Source organism: Dioscorea cayenensis, chromosome 13 (assembly GCF_009730915.1).
Source record: "Dioscorea cayenensis subsp. rotundata cultivar TDr96_F1 chromosome 13, TDr96_F1_v2_PseudoChromosome.rev07_lg8_w22 25.fasta, whole genome shotgun sequence".
Classification (NCBI taxonomy): Eukaryota; Viridiplantae; Streptophyta; class Magnoliopsida; order Dioscoreales; family Dioscoreaceae; genus Dioscorea; species Dioscorea cayenensis.
This window is the reverse complement of record NC_052483.1, coordinates 2,741,900-2,764,240: the sequence shown is the minus strand read 5'-3', so window position 1 is coordinate 2,764,240 and position 22,341 is coordinate 2,741,900. Positions and strand designations below refer to the sequence as shown.

The following is a 22,341-nucleotide window of genomic DNA, read 5'->3' as shown; positions in this document are numbered from 1 at the left end:
GATAGAACTCTTGATGAAGAGACACAATGCGAGACTCAACACGGTCTCTAAATAATTTTTAAATTTTCAACCAAGCATTTTGAGCAGTAAGAGGCTTGCCAAGAGTAATAATGGATCGTAAAATATCACGAGAAATAGTGGACTAAATCCAAGAAAGAACAAGATTATCAATTTGTAACCATTATGCATACCCTGGATCATCGATGGAAAGAGGAGTGCTAGAATCATCAACATGATTATAAACTTGATGATCTGTCAAGATAGGAATAAATAGTTCACGTCAAACTAAATAATTAGAAAAATCAAGTGTTTCCGGAATATGTTGACGAATATTAGATAAAGAGAATGCAGGATGAGGAGAAGATGGCATAACTCTTGTGGACATAAAAGTAATGCCAGAGGGTGAAGGAGAACCAACAGTCGACATTGGAGAAGAAAGAGGACAAGACAAAAACAAGAGAGCAAAAATTTAGAAACTAGGCTCTAGTACCATGAAGAGGAATACGGCTTGATGAGCCTACATGTATATTGAGGACATATATATAAAAATACAAGATTGTATATGCCTAAGCATATTCCTAGATCCTTGTATGTACAAGGCTAAATATAATTATACCAAATATACAAGTGACCAAATATAAATATGACAAATATACAAAATTAACTAAAATCAAGGAGACCAAATATAGACATTAACATTAAGACAATTAAGCAATTCATAATTCAATTTTTAAATAAATTAAATCATAAATTATTACTAAATTATTAAATTGTAAATAAATATTTTAATTAAATTATTGTTAAAAATGATTAATTTCAAGTTTTTTTTATTAAATAGGAATAATAATAATAATAATAAAATGTGGAAGGGTATTTTGAAAATATGCTATTTCTAGGTAAAATTTGGGATTCGTGGTTGGAGTATAATTTACTGTAACAGAACCAAATTTGGGATTTGAGGTAAAAATTTGTGGTTGTGGATTAGAGATGCCTTTAGAGGACTTAAATGTGAGAAAAAACTTCAAGAAAAACTAGACTTCAATGAAACAACATTATTATTATTAGTATTATTTTAAATATGACAAAGATGACCATAAGTGGGTTATCAAAGAGACAAGTATATATTATAGTGTAATTATAGTGGTTAATGATCATTTAAAAATTTACCATATGAGTTGGCCTAACACATAGGATAATGACAGCTTCATAATGGTAAATCCTCTTTATTTTGTAAAGCATATCTGCTACAATATTTTTATAGTGTTTACATATTGTTGCAGCACGGGGAATTTGACCCCACGGTCCCCACATCACTCACTCACTCATTCACAAATCAACCATCTAGTGATTGTAAACAATTTTGATTATACTTTTCAGCTTTCACAAAACAGGTTTTACTGCTAGAGCGAAAAACGAAAAAGGTCTTTAATTCATATATATATATATATATATATAATTATTTTGTTCCCTACCAGGCGATGTGAGTTTCAAAAAAATTTATTTATTTATTGAGAATTGTGATAAAACATGAGTTGAATTCAAAGTCTCAATATTCTTTATATTTATTTATTTATTATGTTAAAATTAGAGTTAGTTTTTCTTTTAATGTGTGACAAATTTAAATAAATCATGGGTCAAAAAAGAACAGACACATAGAGCTTGTACACAAGCTCTATAACACATATGTATGCGAGTTGAGATTTAAATTTACCTCCTCAGTTAAATATGAAGGATCTACACAAAAGATCTTATGTTAATAGATCAAATGATTTTTGACAAAATTTGTGATTATTACTTGTAAAAGTGGTTTGGGCTTTTGAGATATTTTCATTACTAAATTTTTCTGTTCCCAATTCTTTGACTATGTAGTATACTATGATTTTTTTAATTGGTTTTCATATAAATTTTGTTAATATTGTGGTGGTAATTTTTTTTTCCTTATGATTATTAAAGTGTGTTATAGCCCCCTTTCCAACAGTTTTCTACTAGTTTTCAAACTCATCGTTCTTGTTTTTAGAACATGGTAATATTTTCTGAAACAAGAGCTTGTTAAAAAAAATATCGATCCATTAACATCCTCAATCTTATTTATATATAAGAGTTGAAATTTAATTCAATGTCAAATTTAGTTTATATAAGCATGCTCAATTGTTATGTGCTCTCACCCTTAGCACCGCAAAAAAGTTAAATTGATATCTCATCCTAAGCGAAAGAAATTGTGTACTGCTAAATTAAGTTTTTTTTAATATTAATTATAATTTTCACACATTTAAAATTTCAAAATAATTTAACTAAATAACTAAAGTTGCATATATTTCAACCAAATGCATGAAAGCTTCTTGGATTGAAGTGAAAGTAAAATAAGATAAAGATAAAAAAAAAATTATAATTATTTTAAGGAATACTATAAATCATTGATATCCTCATAAATGGAAGATATTTACAACCAAACAAATAATAAAAATTAGTGCACTAATGAGCTTTAGTCTTTGGTAGGTAGCCGACCATATAAATGAATATATACAATCAAATTATTGATTAAATGGAAGTCATCTCATAGGTTACCAAGACACAAAGAAACATCGTTTCATGAAATATGAGTTGTGCCAATTAATAAAGAAATAAAATATTTTTCATTGATATTAATGTGACAATGTCCTCCTCAGTCCTAATACCCGCTAGATTTTTGAAGTTTGAAATCTAGTTTGTGTGAGAAAGGAAAACACTCATGATGCTTTTATTTAATTTTTTAATACCTTTAATTCATTTTTTTTTAAATTACAGGTTCTAAATCCATATATAATGAAGTCCGGAGAACTCTATAAAAAAAATAGATTTTTTTCAACATCTATATAAAATATTTTTAATTCACTATTTTTTCTGATAAACATGAGTACTTAATCAATACATAATAGAGCACTGAGAGCTCTATAAAAATTACATGTGTTTTTTTATATGAATAAAAATTTAAATTTAAAATTAGTTACTAAAATAACTCAAATCTTTACCACTTCAATCGATCACAGTTGGCGTGATCATCAGTGTCTATTGCATATTGCCATGTTTTGTGAAATTAAATCTCATGTAACAATAAATAAACAAAACAAATGTAGAACTTCTCAACTACTTATAATAAAGGTGACTGCACCATCATGCATGAATCAAGGTTGTGGGTGGATTCGGAACAATGACATGACCCATATTACAACCCACTTAATGGACCCATTTGGATTCATTGCAATCATAATGGACCTATCTAATTTAGGCAAGCTGAACTTATTGTTTCATTTTCTCATTTAAATAATTATTTAAAATCAAATAGTTATTGCCCTATTATACAATGCAGTGTTTTTCTTTTATCAACCTAAACTTTTAGATGAATCAAATACTTCTTCCATGTATTAATTTTCACAAATTAAAAAAAAAAACATATTTTTATGAAAAAATTTAAGAGAAAATTTTGAGTAGTTAGCGGTATTAAAAATATATCTTTTGTGTGATATGCGGAATGGTGAGTGTTCGAGTCTCCATTTAAAAAAATTAATTTATGGATGATATTGCAATTAATACTCACATGTTATAGAGACGGGAGGTTATCATTTTAAAAAATAAAATAAATTTTTTTTTTTAAAATAGAAATATATAAATAATTTATAAAAACATAAATGGATAAAATAAAATTATGTTTGTATTTTTTTAAATTAAGCAAAATTTAATACCTTTTAAAACCGTACCAAATGTAGGCACCAGCTAATTATTGATTAAGGACTGCTTTTCAATTGAATTGATTGGAGTCCAAGTCCAAGGGTGTTTCCGTAATTTCATTATCAGCGCAAAAGAGCGAATCCGTTTCCCTTTTGAACTTCGGCAGGGAAACGCTCAAATGGTTCTTCGGACTTTTGAAGCACGGTCAAAACCGACTCGATACCTCGTGACTTAACGTAAACCACGGCGCACCGTTTGATCGAAATCAGATCACCAAGTTAACGGCTAAGATTGTTCCATCACAGCTGGCTCCCAAATCGCTTCTTTTAAAGCAGTACTAGGTTAGACGTAGTCCTGACACGTAAGCACGACGTCACTCTTGTCAAACCTCAAGATCAGCACGATTATGATCTGTGAGATCAGCATTCAGATCTTTGCCGACAAACGGACGGTCTGGATGCGTTGGCGAAAGATTGAACGGATATGATCGGGATAAATTAAATTAATTTTAATAATTTAAATTTAGAACTCATAACTATATATACTCATACAAGTTCTTTTTTACATATGATTTCAAAAATAAAAATCTTTATTTTGCAATTTTGGAGGAGACAAACACATTACCTCCCACAAGCCTAAGTTAATTCATTAAACAGTATTTGAGCCAGAAACAATATATAAATAATACTGTAATAGTGTCACTATAGTACAGTACTTCAATGCATGGGATTCTATCCTACTACGTTTTGCTCATGCATTTATTTTGTAATAATTACGGGATTAATTAGTGGTTGTTATCCTAAGACAAGTATATACATGTTTCGGTATATATATATATAATTTTTTATTTATAAATTTTAATTATTAAAGTTTTCTCTATCGTACGGACTACGGCACAAGTGACAGTAAAACATTTGTCCTTTAACAAAGGAAAGAAAAGGAGTGAGAATAACAAATTTGTTTTCCCAAGTAGTGGGGCCCGCACAACAAAAATTCAAAATTCTCATTCTTACCCTCGCAAGAGCACGCGAATAAAAATTCTGGCTTTTGTACCCGTGCTTTTGCCAGAAGGCCTCATCGGGAAATGAGGAAAAATTACAGGGTTATCTTGGGAACACAAACTTATACCCATGCGCAAAGCTTCTAAACTCTATCCATACAACAAATTATCTCCGCATCATTACACCATTTTTTAACTCATAATTTTAAGTTAAAAAAATAACAAAATATTATTTCTCAAATATAATGACAAAATAAAAAAAAAAAAGTTCGAATTTTCCCTAAATTTGGGAAATTTTAAAATATTCGGATCATCTATGCTCAATCCGGCGCCGTTTCTGAGCCGGCTCGGCTAAGCTAGCCGAGGAAGAGAACTTGTCAGAGCTGCAAGCGCCGTAAGTGGCGGCGTCGAGCACACCGCTAGGGCTACTCGGCGCAATCGGCTCGGAGCAAGGCTTCCCGCCAAAAGAGGAAGGACACGTGTCAATAAGATATTGATGCATTAGCTGGCAGCACCCCATGACTGTTTCCTACTCTCGAGAAAAAAAAAAAAGTTAAAAACCCAAAAACATCAATAAATTACTGTCTGGATTGACTTTCACAAAAGGACACCTTCCGTTCACTCCCCCGCCCACTTTACACACCTCTTTCAATAATAACTTACTTTTTATATACATACATATATTATTAATATCATTATTTTATTTAAATTATTAAAGAATTTGTTTTTTCTGAGAAACCAGTACTTATATATTATTAATATATAATTTTTAATAAATTTTATTTTAATTTTTGAGAAATGAAATACCTTGCAAACGGAATCGCCGAGGAAACCGAGCAAATCATCGTCGTGAACGGCGGAGGGATCGGCGCGGCGCTGGGCGCAAACAATCGCCGCGGCGGCGATGATCGACGGCGGGAAGCCGAGGAAATCAACGACTGTCCAAAATACACACGTTAATACAAAAACATTATTATAAAAAAAAAAATGGTTATTTTGGGAATACCAAAACAAAAGCTCAAACTCTAATAGAGAGTACCACGAGAGGTATTAACAATGAGCTCGCCGGCGAACCGGCGAGCATCGGAGGAGAGAGCAGAGGAGGAGGCGAAGTCGAGAAAATCAAAAGGAGTGATAGCGCGTAAACGCCAGCAGAGAGCGGTCATGAGAAGAAGCTCCATCCGGCGAACAGTGAGTGTGTCGAAGATGAAGCGGGGCTCGAGGAGCTGGAGATCTATGAGAAGAGGAAGGTGAGTTTCCACCATTTTCATGGCTACTGATAAGCAAGCGACGGTGAGGAGCTGCAAAGCCCAGCCACCACCGTTCCCACTCTCCCCCTGCGCATCCTTCCCGACACACAGCCTCCGAATAATTAAGAGAAGAAGAGAGAATGATTGAGAAGAAGAAGAAGAAGAAGAAGAAGAAGAAGAAGAAGAAGTACCGGGAGAGAATGGGAGGAGAGGAAGCGGTGGAGATAGTTGATGGCGAGATAAGGAGTCACCGGACGGAAGTGGAGGAGATCGGAGACCTGCGAAGAAAACAAAGAAGGGAGATTAGGAAAGGAAGAGGAGGGGTGCAGTGATGGAAAAAGGCAAAAAGGTGGGTGTTTTGGGAATGAATGCCTTGAGGATGTAGGAGATGGAGTGGTGGAGGAGAGTGGGGTTGAGGGAGAGAAGGTGAGGAAGGGAAGGGAGGAAGGAGTGCTCAGAGGATAAGAGAGAAAGGATTGGAGTGGTGTTGTCTGGGGAGAGAAGGATAGGTTGAGGTGGTGGAGAGGATGGTGCCGGTGAGGAAGACAGGTCGCCGGCGTCTTCCGAGCAGTAAAGGTCGGTTGTTGTGGTGGTGGTGGTGGTGAGGTTGAGGAGGTCCATTGGCATAGGTTGAGCATGGAGGAGTGAAGAGGGAGGGGAAGAGATGGTTCCTCTCTTCCTCTCTGTCTCTCTCTGTTTTTGTGTTTCTTTATGAGAAGTTGTTGTTGTTGTTGTTGTTAGAGCTTTGTGTGTTGGAACTGTGAAGAGTAGCAAGATGATTTGGAAGTCTGGTTGCTTTTGCTATATATATATATATATATATATATATATTAACTTGTATTGTTTTTGGCTTTTTAAAAAAAACACTGTTTATAACTTTATATGGTTTTTTTTAATATATGTTTTTATTTTTGTTTTTTAAATTAAGTTTAATTGTTGTGTACTTGTAATTGTGTATTGTTCTTTTAGTCCTCATAATATTTTTTTAAGATCTGATTAAATCCTCATATTTAGTCAAGTTAGGTTATTCTAGTCCGCTGTGTAGATGACCAAGTGTAAATTGTAAAGACTTAATTGTATCTAAAAATATTGCCGTGGATTAGAACGACTCAACTCGACCAAATATGAGTACTTAATTGTACCTAAAAATATTAAAAAATTTAAAAAATAAAAAAATTATATAATTACAGAGATCTGTATGGTAATTAAACTTTTAAATTACGTAAACAAACCACGTAAACACATTAGTCAGATATATTTACATTGAGAGAAAATTAAATCTCTCAACTTCCTGCATCGGTATTAAATATCCTACTGCTTCATCATTGTGATATTGGTATTTTTTTTTAACAAGTTAAATATAGTTTTTATGTATGTATATTAATAAGGGTTTTTTTTATTGTTTAAACATAACTAATATACCCTAATAAATTGATACTTTTTTTCATATACGTAGTTATTTGCTTATATATTTATAATTAAAAATCAGCATATAAATTTTATATAAAATATATTTTAAAAATTTTTATATTCTTTGTCTCCTTGTATATATAAATATATAAATAAAGAAAAACTAAGTAATATTTTGGTTAATTTTTTATAAAAAAATATATAAATAATTAAATAAAATAATTAAAAGTGAATAAGAATAACGAATTTTTTAACAAAAATATATAAGTAATTATTTAATACATATATATATATATATATATATTAGAAAAGATTTTTAATTCCATCCGAGAAATATACTAAAATTACTGGCAACCACGTTTGTTTGCAATCTTTTGAAAAGTCAAAGTTATTGCTTTTTTTCTTTTTTTTTTTTGAATAAGGACTAAAATTCTCTCCATGTTTTATTTAACTCGTACATGTACGATAAAGACATAAAAATTTTGGCTTATCTCACATTTGAAAAGAAATGGTTATAATTTAATTATCGCATAGTATTTATCTTATAGTTTAATTTAAAGCAATAAATATAATTAAATAAAATTATTTATAATTATAAATACACCATGAGTAGTGTCATTATCTCATATACAAAAGAGTGGGAGTTCAATATGTTTTTTAAAATATAGTTCAGAATTTAAAATATATATACAAAGTAGCTTGTACATACTCTAAAATAATAATAATAATAATAATAATAATAAAGAAATACACCAATGATAAATAATCAACTGAGTGATTATACACATACCTTTATTTAGAAATATAAAAAAGAAAAAAAAAATTAAAGCACCAAACTAGCCATGACTCCTCTTTCCATCCTCGAGAATGAAAAGAAAAGATTGAGGTAGACATATGCATAAAATATTTGACATAATTTTTAATTATTTGGGTATAAAAGTAAATATATCTTTTTATATATCAATAAATATATTCTCTATATTGTGTTTTTTTGTCGATAATCATTTAATCTATTAGTATCAAATTATTTACCTAAAATATTTATATCTTGTCAAGAAGATGAAATTAAACCTCAACATATACAGGATGAGAGCATAAGCATTGTAAAACTTGCGTTGATACTTCTTAAATATGCCCGCTCCCAAGGTGTTTATTCGCATTCATAAATATACATATATATATTTGTATATATTAAATGGTACATTTAGGAATTACTCATTTTACTAGGGTGTCCAAGTAGTTTCCATTCTTCTTAATTATTGAACAGCTTGTACAAACAAATTCGCATGACGTTAGTCACAATTAACTTTGTGTTTTTACCCTTATAAATGTATGTTAATTGCCAATATAGATATATTATTTATAGGAATAGTATTTCTAAAAAATAGTGAAGTTTGCATTTATATCCCTCAGTAGTGTTGGGTAAATGTGAGGGGTATGGGAAACATGTGATGATGTAGTGCCATTTTTCATAAATATCTTGTTTTTCTTTTTTTAAAAAATAAATCATTTAATATATATTAAAAAATAAGTGTAAAATAAAGCAAATATCGATATAAAAAGTGATAACTCGAGTAAACACATGGGAGGGAGAGTGGATGCACATATCAAAACTAAAAAAAATAATTAGATGATTTTACAATAAAGTGAATGATAGTAAGAGAAGCAAACTGGTTTTCATAAGATAATTATGCATCGAGCCACTTTATTACTCTCAAATCTCAAAAATTTAATTATCACTAACAGTTTTTGGGTTAATTGGTATTGGGTCTCTTGTGTAAGGCGTTTATTTTGGGGAAGACCCAAGATCGAACCTCATGTCTTACTCAAGATGAGAGCATGTGGGTCGGTATTGAGCCTTGCTCCCCACATGTGTACATCCCTGGGTTTTGGTGTTTATCGCCTTTCTAAATAAATAAATAAAAATAAATAAAATAAATAAATCAGTCTTCGATTAAATGAGAACTCTTATGAAAGCCAAAGGAGCAATACAAGAAGTTGGGAGTGTGTTTGATAGTATTCATAAAATCCCTCAATTTAAGTCTTTTCAGATTCTATTTAAGATACTTTGGTTTCAATTGAATTTTGATAATATGTACATATTTCTATGGAAATATATAAATAATTTACATAGCCACTAACAAATCGTTTATTCAACAAAGCTTTAAAAAAATTATGAAAGAAAAAAAAAAGGAAATTCCATTGGATATTATTCATCTCATTAATACATGAGATCAAAAAAATTGCTTGCATGTATAATTTGTATACATGTTTTTTTTTTTAGAGAAAAACGACAAGCACCAGAATCCAGGGACGTGCACATATGGGGAGCAAGGCTCAACACCGACCCACGTGCTCACACCTTTTGTAGGACATGAGGTTCGATCCCCGGTCCTCTCTGAAACGAACGCTCTACGTAAGAGACCCAATACCAATTGATCCAAAGACTGTTTCTTACTGAAAATGACAGTATTAACTGATTCATGTTGACCCTTATATGCAATAAAATTTGCATATATTCAATGCGATGCACAAATGATGCCACCAACATTTGAAACATATGATCAAGCTCCCATTTAAACCAATTATATTTTTTTTAATAAATTCAAATATATAAATTTCAAACATAAAACTCTCAAATTAGCTCTTTTATTTTACTTAAAATCATCCCATTTTTTAGGTAGTTTGTCTTTCTAAATAAAAAAAATATTATAATTAAAAAAAATTAAAGAAGGAAGGAAAGCCACACCATTTTGATTTTTTTTTTAAATTTATTTTTTAAATATGCATTTAAAAAAAATGTAAAGAAACCATATCTTCATATTTTATTTTTGAAACACCACTTCAATAATATAAGCAAATTTTATTTATAATAACCAATGCGTTTATTCTTTATTAATATTTCAGTCAAATAAAAATTATGTTTAAAAATAAATATGAAAATCGAAGAAAAATTGAAATAAATTATTCTATAACAAATTTTATTCATTTACCCAAAGATTAATCATACCAACCATCATGTTTAAGTTAAAAACATATAACTCAAACCCATAAAACTCAAACTCGATAAATAATAATAAAAAAATATATATAATAAAAATGGTTGAATGAAAAAGGAGTTGTGAAAGGGTGCACGTTAGGGAACCAAGAACCATCGATTGAAGCAGTGAATTGACTAATAAAAGGGGTTTAACCATGGTCAACATGGTCCAACATAGAAATCACACTTGTATAATTTCATTGGGTGGTGGTGCATTTTGGTTATTGAATTCCAATGTGAATACAAATAAATAAATAATTAAATTAAAATAAATTATTAAATAATTAGAGAGATAAAGAAGAGATGCTTGTTGTGGCCATCAATGTTGGTCCACTGAAAAAGGTCTTGCGTGTCCACATGTGTTAGGTTGTATGGTTTGACTACTTGACTAACTACCATGACTCTTTATGTATAGAAATTGTATATAATTTTTTATATTTATGTTTGGATTATTTTAATTTATGAGGTTCTAAAATTGGAAGAGCTTCTTTAATGTTTCATAGTGTTTCATAAATGAAGGAGAAACACTACAAGACTTATGAGCCAATTAATCACTTAAATTTGAATGGATTAATTTATTCTAGCATAGACCTGACTTAGATTCAAATGGATGCCGCGTTGTGATTTGGAGAGAAAATTATGCAAATCTTGATAGCAGGAAAGCTGGGGTATTCTTAGCCTCAGAGACTTTAATATTGCACTATTAGGAATTAAAGTGATGGTGGAAAATTAGATTATGACAAATCTAGCTCTCTCATGAGTTATCCATTTTCATTACTTTAAACATGATTTGTATCTCCAACGCATCAAATTTTAAAAAAAAAATGTTATTTTTGGGTTGGGTTTCACAAATCTTATTAGCCTTTTGTTCCTACTACATGTTGCCACTTAGATAATTTTAGATATCTCACACTTTCGCGCTCAGAGAACATTGAATCCTTCTCAGTTCAATCTTTTTATGGTTTTTTTTTAACAATACAGGATTGAGGTCCCCAGCGGGGACATCTTTATAGAAAAATCTATACTCTCAAAGAATAATTATTTTCAACTGGTTTGATAACAAAATTCTCACTTTAGATAATTTTACCAAGAGAGAATATACAAAGTGTTATAATTTCCTAAATTCAATGCCTAAGGCCTAATGTGAGAGAAACATGGAAGATCTTTACACAAGTCATATTTTTTAATATTTAGTTGAAAAAAAATAATCAAATATTTAACCAATGCCTCCTTTCGCCCGTTTGAATTAATGCTCACTAAAATTAACCGAATGTTTCTATTCTAGTTATCTGCAGCTCAAGAATCAAAAAGACAACTTGACGGACTCGGTTTCGACAATCAATCATAGGCTTGATTTTTTATATATGCACCGCATTTTGTGCATATGTGAGGCCCCAAATTGTGTGTATGAACGAGGGCATCTGATACTAAAATTAGTAGCTAGAACAATTATGGACGGATGACCCTTGCAGATTGTTATCTCTCTTGGAATCTCTAATGCATGGCTAGTGTCCTCTAATTCATCCCTTGCATGTTTTGTTAGTTTTTCCTTTCCTCTCCTCTTTCTCCTCAAGATTGTCTTACCACTATTTGAGATAGATGCTAACTATTGCAGAGGCTCCTTTCACTCTATATTTGCTCACTATCATGGACTTTCTCTTTTCTAACATATTTTAGTGGTTTATTTATTTCTATTAAAAAAAATTAATACTTAAGACAACATTATATTTATTGTGCATGTTCTATCATGTGGCATAAAAACCGTCATAAGTAATACAAAAATTTATATATATTCCACATTTTTTTTTAACATATGATAAACGTCAATTTCATTTTGAACTTGAATTAGATAAAAAAAGAAACTTCTTATTTGTGTTGTATGAGAAAATTGAATGCTTTCCTTATAAAAGGTACTTAACTGATATACTAGCATAAAAAAATGCATTTTATTATATTTTTTACAAAAACATTTTTAAAAATATAAATCAATCTTTTCTTATTTAGTTTTATAAGATAAATGAAGTGAAAAGAGGTAAAAGATAATGTAGTTTATTAATTTAGTTTATTTTATAAATTTTTTTAATTGACATATGATGATGGAAGGAATATATAAGCAGTTGCCGGTTTTACATGGAGATATATAAACATGTAATTTTTTTTTTCAAATAATATGTTTGACAAATTATCTCAATAAGTCAATATAAACATATTTTTATGCAGAAAAACCTTCATATCAACCTCTGTAAATATGAAAGCTGAAGTATCATTGGAATTAATGGAACAAGAGACATAGAAGTAAGGTGTGACTGAGAGGTGGTGACAAAGGTTCCACAATATATATACCTTGTTTAATTTGTTTTCATTTGCATGTTGTACGAGCTGAGCATGGTTAACAGTTGCATGCAATGTATGCTTCTAGGGTTTTTTTTTTTCTTTTTCTCAATAATTTGGTGGGACGGTCCTTCTCTGAATTATGTGTGTGTGTATATATATAACATGCATGTGCATGTTGACCTTGCAGAGGCCACATGGAGTTTATGTGTAATGCCACTTACTTTATGATCGATATTAATACCGATTAAACGATGTTCTATTACATATATATTTGAAAGCACTCTTTGAGTTATTTTTTTTTTTGAAATATATATTGTAAATTTTTTTATTATATTGATTTGTAATATTGAGTCATGCATTGTCTAATTAAGTACCCGTATTTTATCATAATATTTGCTGTGATTTTTTTAAATGTGAAGTATTTTGTCTTTATTTTGTAATTTTGAGAAATAAATAGAGTTATTAAATGTTACAAATATATACGTTCTTCTAATTGTTGTGTTTTTGTTTTAATGTTGCATTTTTATTTGGGTATTATGGTAAAGTTGATATATAGATTTATGACTTAATGATGGAATTAGTCTGAAATCAAAGTACTATATATATAATGGTCAGACATCTCTTTGATTAAACACATTAAATAGGATTTCCTCAATGTATGTAAATTAATGTACTTAAATTGTTATAAATATTTATTCATATATATATATATATATATATATATATATATATAAAGACATTGACCATTTTATCTTGTTACATATGTAAAAACATTAATGCATAAACTAGTCACATGAGTGCATGCAACTGTTTGTGTTTCATTATACCATGCGAGTCCCACGTAGGTGCACCCGTGATGAATGTTCAATGTTGAAGGCCTATCTAGTTTTAGTATTTAACTTTTTACCTCCATAAAAAAAGAAAACAATGATAATAATAATACATAATAAATAAGGACAATTCATTTAACATTCACTACGAACCATTAGATCATGATCCCTGTACAGATTGTTTTGGGTCATTTTTCTTTCTCTTATCTTCTATTTTATTATCTCTAGTATTTTATATTTTGATCTTTTAATCATTTTGAAGGTGATAATTTTAAGCAAATTATGTATATATTATAATTAAATATTTTAAAAGAAGGCAAGAAAAAGGAAACTTGGTTAATTATGATATTAGTAATTGTTCGAAAAAATAAATTATGTATTGTGGTAATTTTATTTTTATGATATCAATTTTATGGTAAAAAAATATTTATTAGTCCTTGCAACTTTTCAAATATCCCCTGTAGTTCTTCTGATACTTTAATTTTTTCTACAGTCCCTCTTTTTCAATTTACTTATTTTTCAGTCATTGCATCAGTTTATTTTATTTAAAAATTTAATTTTGCCCCACTTATAAAATGTACTTCCCGTTTATTAATTATATTTTTTATTTAACATTATGTGTTTGTTTGTAACTACACAAGTTTCCATTTAAAATATAACATTTTTGTTTAATATTTGTTGTTGATGTTTAATACCTTAGTTTGTTATTTACTATTTTGTATTTCCATTTAAAATCGTTGAGGAGCATTTCTGATAAAAAAACACTGAAAAATAAGCTATCATATTGTGTCACACCTCTGGTGTAGCATTAAACCTTCTTTTATGTTGTGGATTGTCACACCTCTGGTGTAGCATTCTCTTTATTTCCTTATGCTTTTTATTTTCTTGTTCTTGCTTTTTGTTTCGTGTGTTTTTATTGTGTTGGTTGTTTGTATTCAGTGACTTTGTTTCTTTTTAATAAAAAGTTCATGGTTTATCCACTTTTATCATATTGTGTCTTAAAAAAAAAAAGATTTTTTGGATGTGAAATATTTGACTAATTTTTTAATCAAGTAAAAAAAATTAGAGAGATGATATGAATAATTTTTTTAAAAAAAAAAACCACATCAAATGAGGTGAAAAAGACAAATCCATGCACTGTTACACATGCTTCAAATGAGTTACAAGGCTTTGGTCCTTCGAACATATTAATAAGGCTGTTTCCAAATTTGTAGACTTTGAACATGGGTGCGTTAAATGTCATTGACCAAATAGATATATTGCTCCACAGCCCACACTTCATATTATTTCTCATTCAGTCCAAATATATTTAATTTATATAATAATTAAAAGTTCCAATTTTGTTTATACTTATTTTGAATTTAAAAAAAATTGAGAAAAAAGTGATGGAGATTGGGATGTCGTGAGTAGAGAAGACTTGGTTGAGTGGGTGTACTGATTGTTGGCTGATGCTGAACTCTCAACTGATGGATTATACAAATTTCCTTCATATATTAATTTCATAATTTTAAAAAAATCTTAAGAGAAAAATGTATACATGTTCTAGTATTTGTAACTTTTGTCTTATTGTCTTCCATGATGGGAATATAGTTTGTTTATCTGTATATATAGTTTTTTATATTTAATTGATATTGTTCATGAAAGGGATAAAATGATGCATTTCATGGTTTATGGCCAATCAATATGTGATTTTTTTTTTCTTTTGCAATTTGTTTTTTAAAAATACTTATTATCCTTCCAATTTTTGAAAACAAGCATAGAGATTTGTTTTTCAAAGGATTTTTATATCCCAATCAGTTGATATCTAATCAACTAATTTTTTTATTTTTGGCCTTACACTCTCACCTAGCCATGAGCAAGCTCCTGGTGGCCATGCGAGCTCGTCTCAACTTGTAGTGGTGAAGACGAACTTACTCGATCACATTAATCAAAGGATACCCTTAAGCATTAATCAAGGATACCCTTAGGCCATCTCCAACTCATAACCCCAAATCCTAAATTTGGTTCCACTACAGTAAATTATATTTTAACCACAAACCCCAAATCTAACCCAAAAAAAAAAAATATTCTTTTACACATCTCATTTTTTATTATCGGTGAATGTTTATGTATTATTATCTATTTTGTTATGAATGTATTTTGTTATAAATTTTTATGTATTATTATCTATTTTGTTATGAATGTATTTTGTTATAAATTCATAGTGCATGTCTCTTTCATTGTTTTTAGTATATTTTAACTATTTTAGTTTAATAAATTTATCATAAATTAATTTAATTAAAAATTTTATTGTTAAATAATTAATTACACATAAAATTTAAAATTAATTTAAAATATTACTTATAATTATATTAAAATATTACTTTAATTAAAGTATTAATTATATAAATTAATATCTTAAAGGTTTTATTAGTTATAATAAAAAAAATAAAAAAAATATTGAATAAAAAAATTTAAAATATGTGGGACCCCAAATTTGGGGTGCAAATAGTTGGACCCCAAATTTGGGGTCATCTACCCCCAAATTTGGGGTAGGAAATGGGGTTGGGTTGGATCCAACCATGACCCCAAATTTGGATTTGGGGTCATGGTTGGAGATGCCCTTAAGCTTGTCTCTGCCCCGATGAGTCATACATGAGCTTGTTCAGAATTAACATTCTGTTTTTCGTTTTTTTTCGTTTTTTTTTTGTTTTTTTAATAAAACTTCTCCGGCATTTACGAGTTCAAGACTTTCTATAGATTGAGCGCGGGCTTGTTGGAAAGGGAACTTGACCAGGCTGTTACAGAAGAAAGAAAATCTAATCATTTACTATATTTTTAATTTTTCTTGTTTTAAATGTTCTTTTTGAAAGTTGAGGGGACTAATTGGTCTTTTAAAAAAATACAAGGGGCTCAAAGTAATTTTATTAACACATTTGTGCTAGTAAAAAAAAAACATATCAATATAATTTAAAGATAAAAAACCTTATATTTTAAATTGTTATCATTTTTTAACTAAGAGAGTAGTGATAATAAACTATTGTTTAAAAAACAAGGACTCAAAAGTTAAAGTGGAATTTCAAATTTTTTTTAACAGCTCTCATCTGCTTCTTTTAACAATAATGATGTTTAGGAGGAATTAGTAGTCAAAATGACGTGGTGCCAAATTGGCATTGATATTATCATCTACATCATTCTTTTTCTTTATTTTTTTATAAAAAAAATTTATTTATTTTTTATCATCTAAACTTTAGTGTAAATTGTAACCCAGAAACCCTTTACGTCCCTAAATGATAAATCACAAACTTTAAGGTTTAGGCTTTATGGCTTATGATTAAGGTTTAGGCTTTAGGGCTTATGATTAAGGTTTAGGTTTTTGAATTTTAGATATAAGATTTTATAATATTTGGATTTAAGATTTTTGGGTATTAAGGTTTAGATTATAAAAAAAAAAATATTTTTTTTCAATGAAATCATATCCATGTCATTTGGATTATTAATTCGACCTAAATAGTGTTACTTTTTTTTTTTTAATTCTTTCTCTAAGGCCAAAACAATATATCAGAGATCATTTATTTAAACTCGGTAACCCGAGTTAGATTTTCAGAGCTCATTTGTTTACCCTTAGTGACCCGAGTTAGATTATCATAAACCATTATTCTTTAACCGATGACACGGTCAATGTTTAATCCCCAATTATAGGGTTAGTGTATAGTTAATTGGAGACTGAACAAATTTATGTCAAAATAACTTATTATCCGAAAATCAAACAGAATATCAGGATTCTAGACAGGTCAGTGCAGAACAAAATTTGCTAAATAATTTGTCGAGCAAATATACAAATATACACATGACCATGTTTCTTTATAGTAAAAATAATCCAGTAATATTCAAAACAATTTATAAACATAATAGTTGAAAAATTAACAAATAATTTATAAAATAACAAATAGCTAGTTGAATAGTCAAATATGTAACTATATATATATATATATATATATATATATATAATAACCAAAATTTAAAAAAACAATTTAAATAATAATTAAATGATCAATATATGATATACAAATAATAAAAATAAATAAATAAGATTAGGTAGGCCGATAAATTTGGAAATATAGAAAACTAAAATTTTATAACTATATACATATACTAAGATTTATATGTGGTTATTTACTTGGTACCGGATGAAATTTTCAAACCCAAATCAAATCTGATCAACCCTCCACAAAAAGGGCCTACAGACATAAATTCAACTCAAACATAGAACTTATGATAAAATAACCTAACTCTATTTCAAACTCCATTTTGAACTATATGTAGCTCTACATCTATAAACTTATAACCATAAGTTATGGTTAATACTTAGAACTTAGAAAAAATACTACAAATTACATAGGTACACACACTTACAAAAGTATTGGGAATTAGGTAATCGGAATATGTGATATCTTATACTCGGAAGTGCTGTACAGTGATATTTTACTAAAACCCCAACTTCATTAAAGCACTAATCCATTCAACATCACACCACCTTAAATATATATATATATATATATATATATATATATATATATATGAAAAAAGGGATTTTGCAGACCCTCGTAGATATCCGCATTTGCTAACAGTTTGACAGTGGGTGTGTTTTTGTTTATGTTCATAGATTCAAAATCTACGGAGGTTCTTAGAGCATGCAACCTCTCTTATATATATATATATAAATGTATCTTTTTTTTTTCTTATATAACATTTCTTCGAAGAGTATGCAATCCCTCCAAACTAAAATTAATAAGAACTTACCGGCGTTTATTCAGTTAAACCCCGCTAACTATAAATAATTTCCCGGCGTTTTTAAAAATAAACGCCGCTGAGTGAATTTTTCCCCCCTTGCCCTAATTTTTCCAAGAATACGACTCACGGCATTTTTTAATTCAACGCCACTAAAAAAAAATCCCGGCGTCTTATAAAATAAACGCCGCTAATGAAAATATTTTCTCGCGTTTTAATCCCTCAAAGTCCACAAAATCACATGCCGGCGTTTATGACCAAAAAACGCCGCAAAATGTAAAATATTAGTAGGGTTTACATAAAACGCCGCTAATAAAACGTCGCGAAAAACCTAATTTGGTGTAGTGTTCCCAGATGATAAGAATTTGCACCTAAATATTGATGAAGTATCTTCAGCTCAAGCAAAGGAAAAGCTTGATGACATCCCAACAGTAATACCCAACAAGTGATGACAAACAATCATAGTACTTCTAATATGATGCTAACACATAAGCTAGTAACAGATATGGCTTGAATGACATCAACAAATCATACAGAACATACATTATATAAAAAATGTGTTTGGATGCAAAGTTAAAATGCATGTATACTGATCATATATATACCAGCTAATGATCTACAATAAACCCTAACAATAACGCCAACCCAGCCAGTAGACAAAAATTATCACAAAATTCTATTAAATTCAATTATATATGAATCTCACCAACAAATTTACCGTGATTTAAATAAATCGATAGAAAGGATGCAAACAACCTATATTGACAATAAAAATTTAACTCTCAATTGTAAAGTCTTCTAGTAGTCACTACCGGCATCACCATGTAATAAGAAGAAAAAGATAGATTTGGTCTCAAGTTTTTTTAAAGTAGGGTGACAATCACCAACTCTTAGGTGTTCTCACTTTTTTGAAACTGAGGAGCGCAGTCAAGACAATCACCAACTTTTAGGTAGGGTGACAATCTCCAACTCTTAGATGTTCTCACCATGTAATTACAAGTTTTAAATTAAAACAAATAATAAATATAATAATAATATTATTAAGTATAAAGGGTGGGGTCCACACTTCCATTAAACAATCCTTCTAACACTACATAATTAAAACGTCACTCATATGAGACATATGCATATTTTCATGCTTGACTTGACCTTCATGAACTCAAACAAACCTTTATATATATATATATATATAAAAGCTTGGTTGACATACATATCCATTAAGACACAGTATGCTTCTCTTGACCAGATCCATTCAACTGTCTGCCACTGAGCACATTAACTCCAAATTCAACGGCACTTCATGATATATATATATATATATATATATATATATATATATATATATATATATCAGAAGCTAATTGATGACGAGTCCCACTAGGCTATCCTGTCTTAAAAGGTAAAAAGAAAAGGAGACCAGTTCAGCTCAAGCAACCTCCAGGAAATCAATGAAACTTCTCAAGTCTATAAATAAGAACTGAAACCATTCCCATTTCCAAACTTCTTAAAACTAAATCTCAATAATCAATATATTCCTTCAAGCTTTGAGAAGAGAGACAGAGAAATTTCTTGCTTATCTGCAATGGGAAAGACATGCTCTTTTCAGTGCAAAGAGGCTGCAAAGTGTGAGCTTGTGGGATTTGAATCTCTCCCAACTTTCCTCAAAGACAATGAGTTCATCTTGAACTACTACCGTTCTCAATGGCCATGGAAGCAAACCATTCTCAGCATCTTCTCAATTCACAATGAAACCCTCAACATCTGGACGTAAGCAACATTATTCTACACATACATACATATATATATATATATGAAACTTTCAAGTTTCATCTAATATAAATTTCTCTGTGTCTAACATGAACCTGTCTTGTTTTTCAGGCATTTGATAGGATTCATCATCTTCCTCACTCTCACCTTATGCACAATGCACGCCTTTGCTCCATTAACCTTCAGTCAGAGCTCATCAGATAAAGTCATGATCTTGAATACTACTTCTGCCACAATATTCAGAGCTCAAGTTCCAGCCAACCAAACCAACATCATTAATCTCCTGGTATATATTTATATTCTCTCTTTAATTTTGATGAAATTGCTACAAAATTAATGCTAATTAGAACATGCATTTAATAAGATTCTCTTTATATCAATGCAGAGTATTATGAAAGATGATGATGTGCTTGAGAGTATGATTACACGTTGGCCATTCTATGCATACTTGTTTGGAGCCATGTTTTGCTTGTTAACAAGCAGTGTGTGCCACCTTCTATCATGCCACTCAGAGCACTGTGCATACACCATGCTCAGACTAGACTACACTGGAATCTCAACCCTAATTGTCACCTCTTTCTACCCTCTTGTTTACTACACCTTCATGTGTGACCCCTTTGTTCGAAACCTCTACATCAGCTTCATTACCATCTTTGGTGTTGGGGCTATTTTTGCTTCGCTTGTGCCCGTGTTTCAAACGCCAGAGTTTAGGTCTGTACGTGCATTGCTCTTCTTTTGCATGGGTGTATCAGGAATTGTGCCTATCATACACAAGCTGATGGTTTTCAGCGAGGAACCGGTGGCAGTGATGACGGCAGTGTATGAGCTTGCGATGGGTGGTTTCTATGGGCTTGGGGTTGTTGTTTATGCGACGAGGGTGCCGGAGAGGTGGATGCCAGGGAAGTTTGATCTTGTGGGACATAGCCATCAGCTCTTCCATGTTCTTGTTATTGCCGGAGCTTACACACACTATCTTGCAAGTGTGATGTACTTGAATTGGAGAGAAATGGACCAGTGTTATTAGATTTAGCAAATAATCACTTGGCAATGTGTATAATTCTTTGATTCATTCAAAATGTAAAGCTTCAATTTGTTCTATACATTCTACTTATAAAATACAAGGTTGGGTTTGTTGAAAAGTCAACAAGAATATTCTGAGTCTCTCCATTGGAGGTAAACAAGGGTTGCTGTAATAAATTACAGCCTTTGAATGAACTCAATCAATCTATAACCATTCATTACTCTGAATCTCATTCATCAATCAAATGTAAGCAAGTAAATGAGTAGTTCTTTAATCAATCAACTGGAAATGAGAAACTCTTCAAGCTAATTCAACAAAACAACTCACAAATCTTCAATTAAACTGCAATGAAAAGAAACTGAAAATGGTAAGATAACTGGGAATCGCTTCCCTCTCGTCGAGGCCGCCGGAAAGATCACCGGAAAACCAAGCCATGCCTAATTTCTCTCTTATCTTTTTTGCATACCCTACACCCTCTCCATCAGTTGATGATGAGTGTACATCATCCATGTATTTCATATCATTTTGTACACTCATTAGGTTTGTATTAGAATCATATTGTGAAATTCAATATTTATAAATTTAGTGTGTTTCACATTCTCAGGCTTTGGGCACCAATTACAAACGAGAAAGAACCAATAGAAGTACTCTAGACCTTAAACAAAAAAGTTAAAGCTTTCTTGGTATCATTTGACTATGGATAAAGCAAACTGGGTAGCTTACGACTTACCTTACGACCATAACTACATTTCAGAGAACCTTTCGGGTATGCTTACGCCGTAAAAAGGAGTCAGAGACAAACCCGATGACCTTATGGGCTAGGCTTATGCCCTTATGAATACCCGTAAGGACCATCCAGAGGAGTTTATGACCATAGCTTATGTTCATAAGGGCGATCGCAAGAAGTATCACACTGAAGTTTACTGGCGTAAGCTGGACCATAATACAAACAAAAGACCTTACAAACATGACTTATATCCGTAAGTGTTCCCGTAAGATTCGCAACCATCTTCTCCAGCTTCCTTGCTGCCACGCCCTTATGCCTGTAAGCAGATAGGTATAAATAGATATGATGAGGATTTTTAGGGCATTCTTTGGTTTTCTTTTGTTCTATTCTTGGAGGCGAAGTTAGGGAAGAAAGGAGATGAATCTCCAGGGCTCAAGGGGAAATTCTAAGGGAAATTTGGATCCATATTCAAGGGAATAGGAGATTG

General features: G+C 30.5%; 2 protein-coding genes across 3 annotated transcripts; one reads left to right on the top strand and one right to left on the bottom strand.

Annotated features, from left to right (window-relative positions):
• Positions 1-4,691: 4,691 nt before the first annotated feature.
• Positions 4,692-6,578, bottom strand: LOC120274569 (cyclin-D2-1-like). 2 transcript variants are annotated; one of them, XM_039281112.1, is made up of 5 exons: positions 6,328-6,578; positions 6,147-6,233; positions 5,745-6,051; positions 5,513-5,643; positions 4,692-5,234 (listed from the first exon to the last, which is right to left on the bottom strand). In XM_039281112.1, exons 1-5 carry the CDS (start codon positions 6,574-6,576, stop codon positions 5,016-5,018), a joined length of 993 nt encoding a protein of 330 aa, XP_039137046.1. In that variant the 5' UTR covers positions 6,577-6,578; the 3' UTR covers positions 4,692-5,015. The 2 variants fall into 2 exon arrangements, with proteins under 2 accessions (XP_039137046.1, XP_039137047.1); XM_039281113.1 differs by having other exon boundaries at positions 5,745-6,042.
• Positions 6,579-19,866: 13,288 nt separating this feature from the next.
• LOC120274868 (heptahelical transmembrane protein 4-like) lies at positions 19,867-21,184 on the top strand. Its single transcript, XM_039281411.1, has 3 exons — positions 19,867-20,106; positions 20,218-20,392; positions 20,492-21,184. The coding sequence occupies exons 1-3, from the start codon at positions 19,922-19,924 to the stop codon at positions 21,128-21,130; spliced, it is 999 nt and encodes a 332-aa protein (XP_039137345.1). The 5' UTR covers positions 19,867-19,921; the 3' UTR covers positions 21,131-21,184.
• Positions 21,185-22,341: the final 1,157 nt, after the last annotated feature.

Excerpts from the sequence above, each read along its gene's own strand:
- LOC120274868 (XM_039281411.1), top strand. The coding sequence starts at position 19,922 with ATGGGAAAGACATGCTCTTTTCAGTGCAAAGAGGCTGCAAAGTGTGAG. Across the intron at positions 20,107-20,217 it reads GAAACCCTCAACATCTGGAC|GCATTTGATAGGATTCATCA; the intron begins GTAAGCAACATT and ends CTTGTTTTTCAG. Across the intron at positions 20,393-20,491 it reads CCAACATCATTAATCTCCTG|AGTATTATGAAAGATGATGA; the intron begins GTATATATTTAT and ends ATATCAATGCAG.
- LOC120274569 (XM_039281112.1), bottom strand. The coding sequence starts at position 6,576 with ATGGACCTCCTCAACCTCACCACCACCACCACCACAACAACCGACCTT. Across the intron at positions 6,052-6,146 it reads TCTCCTCCCATTCTCTCCCG|GATGCGCAGGGGGAGAGTGG; the intron begins GTACTTCTTCTT and ends TGTGTCGGGAAG. Across the intron at positions 5,644-5,744 it reads CATTGTTAATACCTCTCGTG|TCGTTGATTTCCTCGGCTTC; the intron begins GTACTCTCTATT and ends TATTTTGGACAG.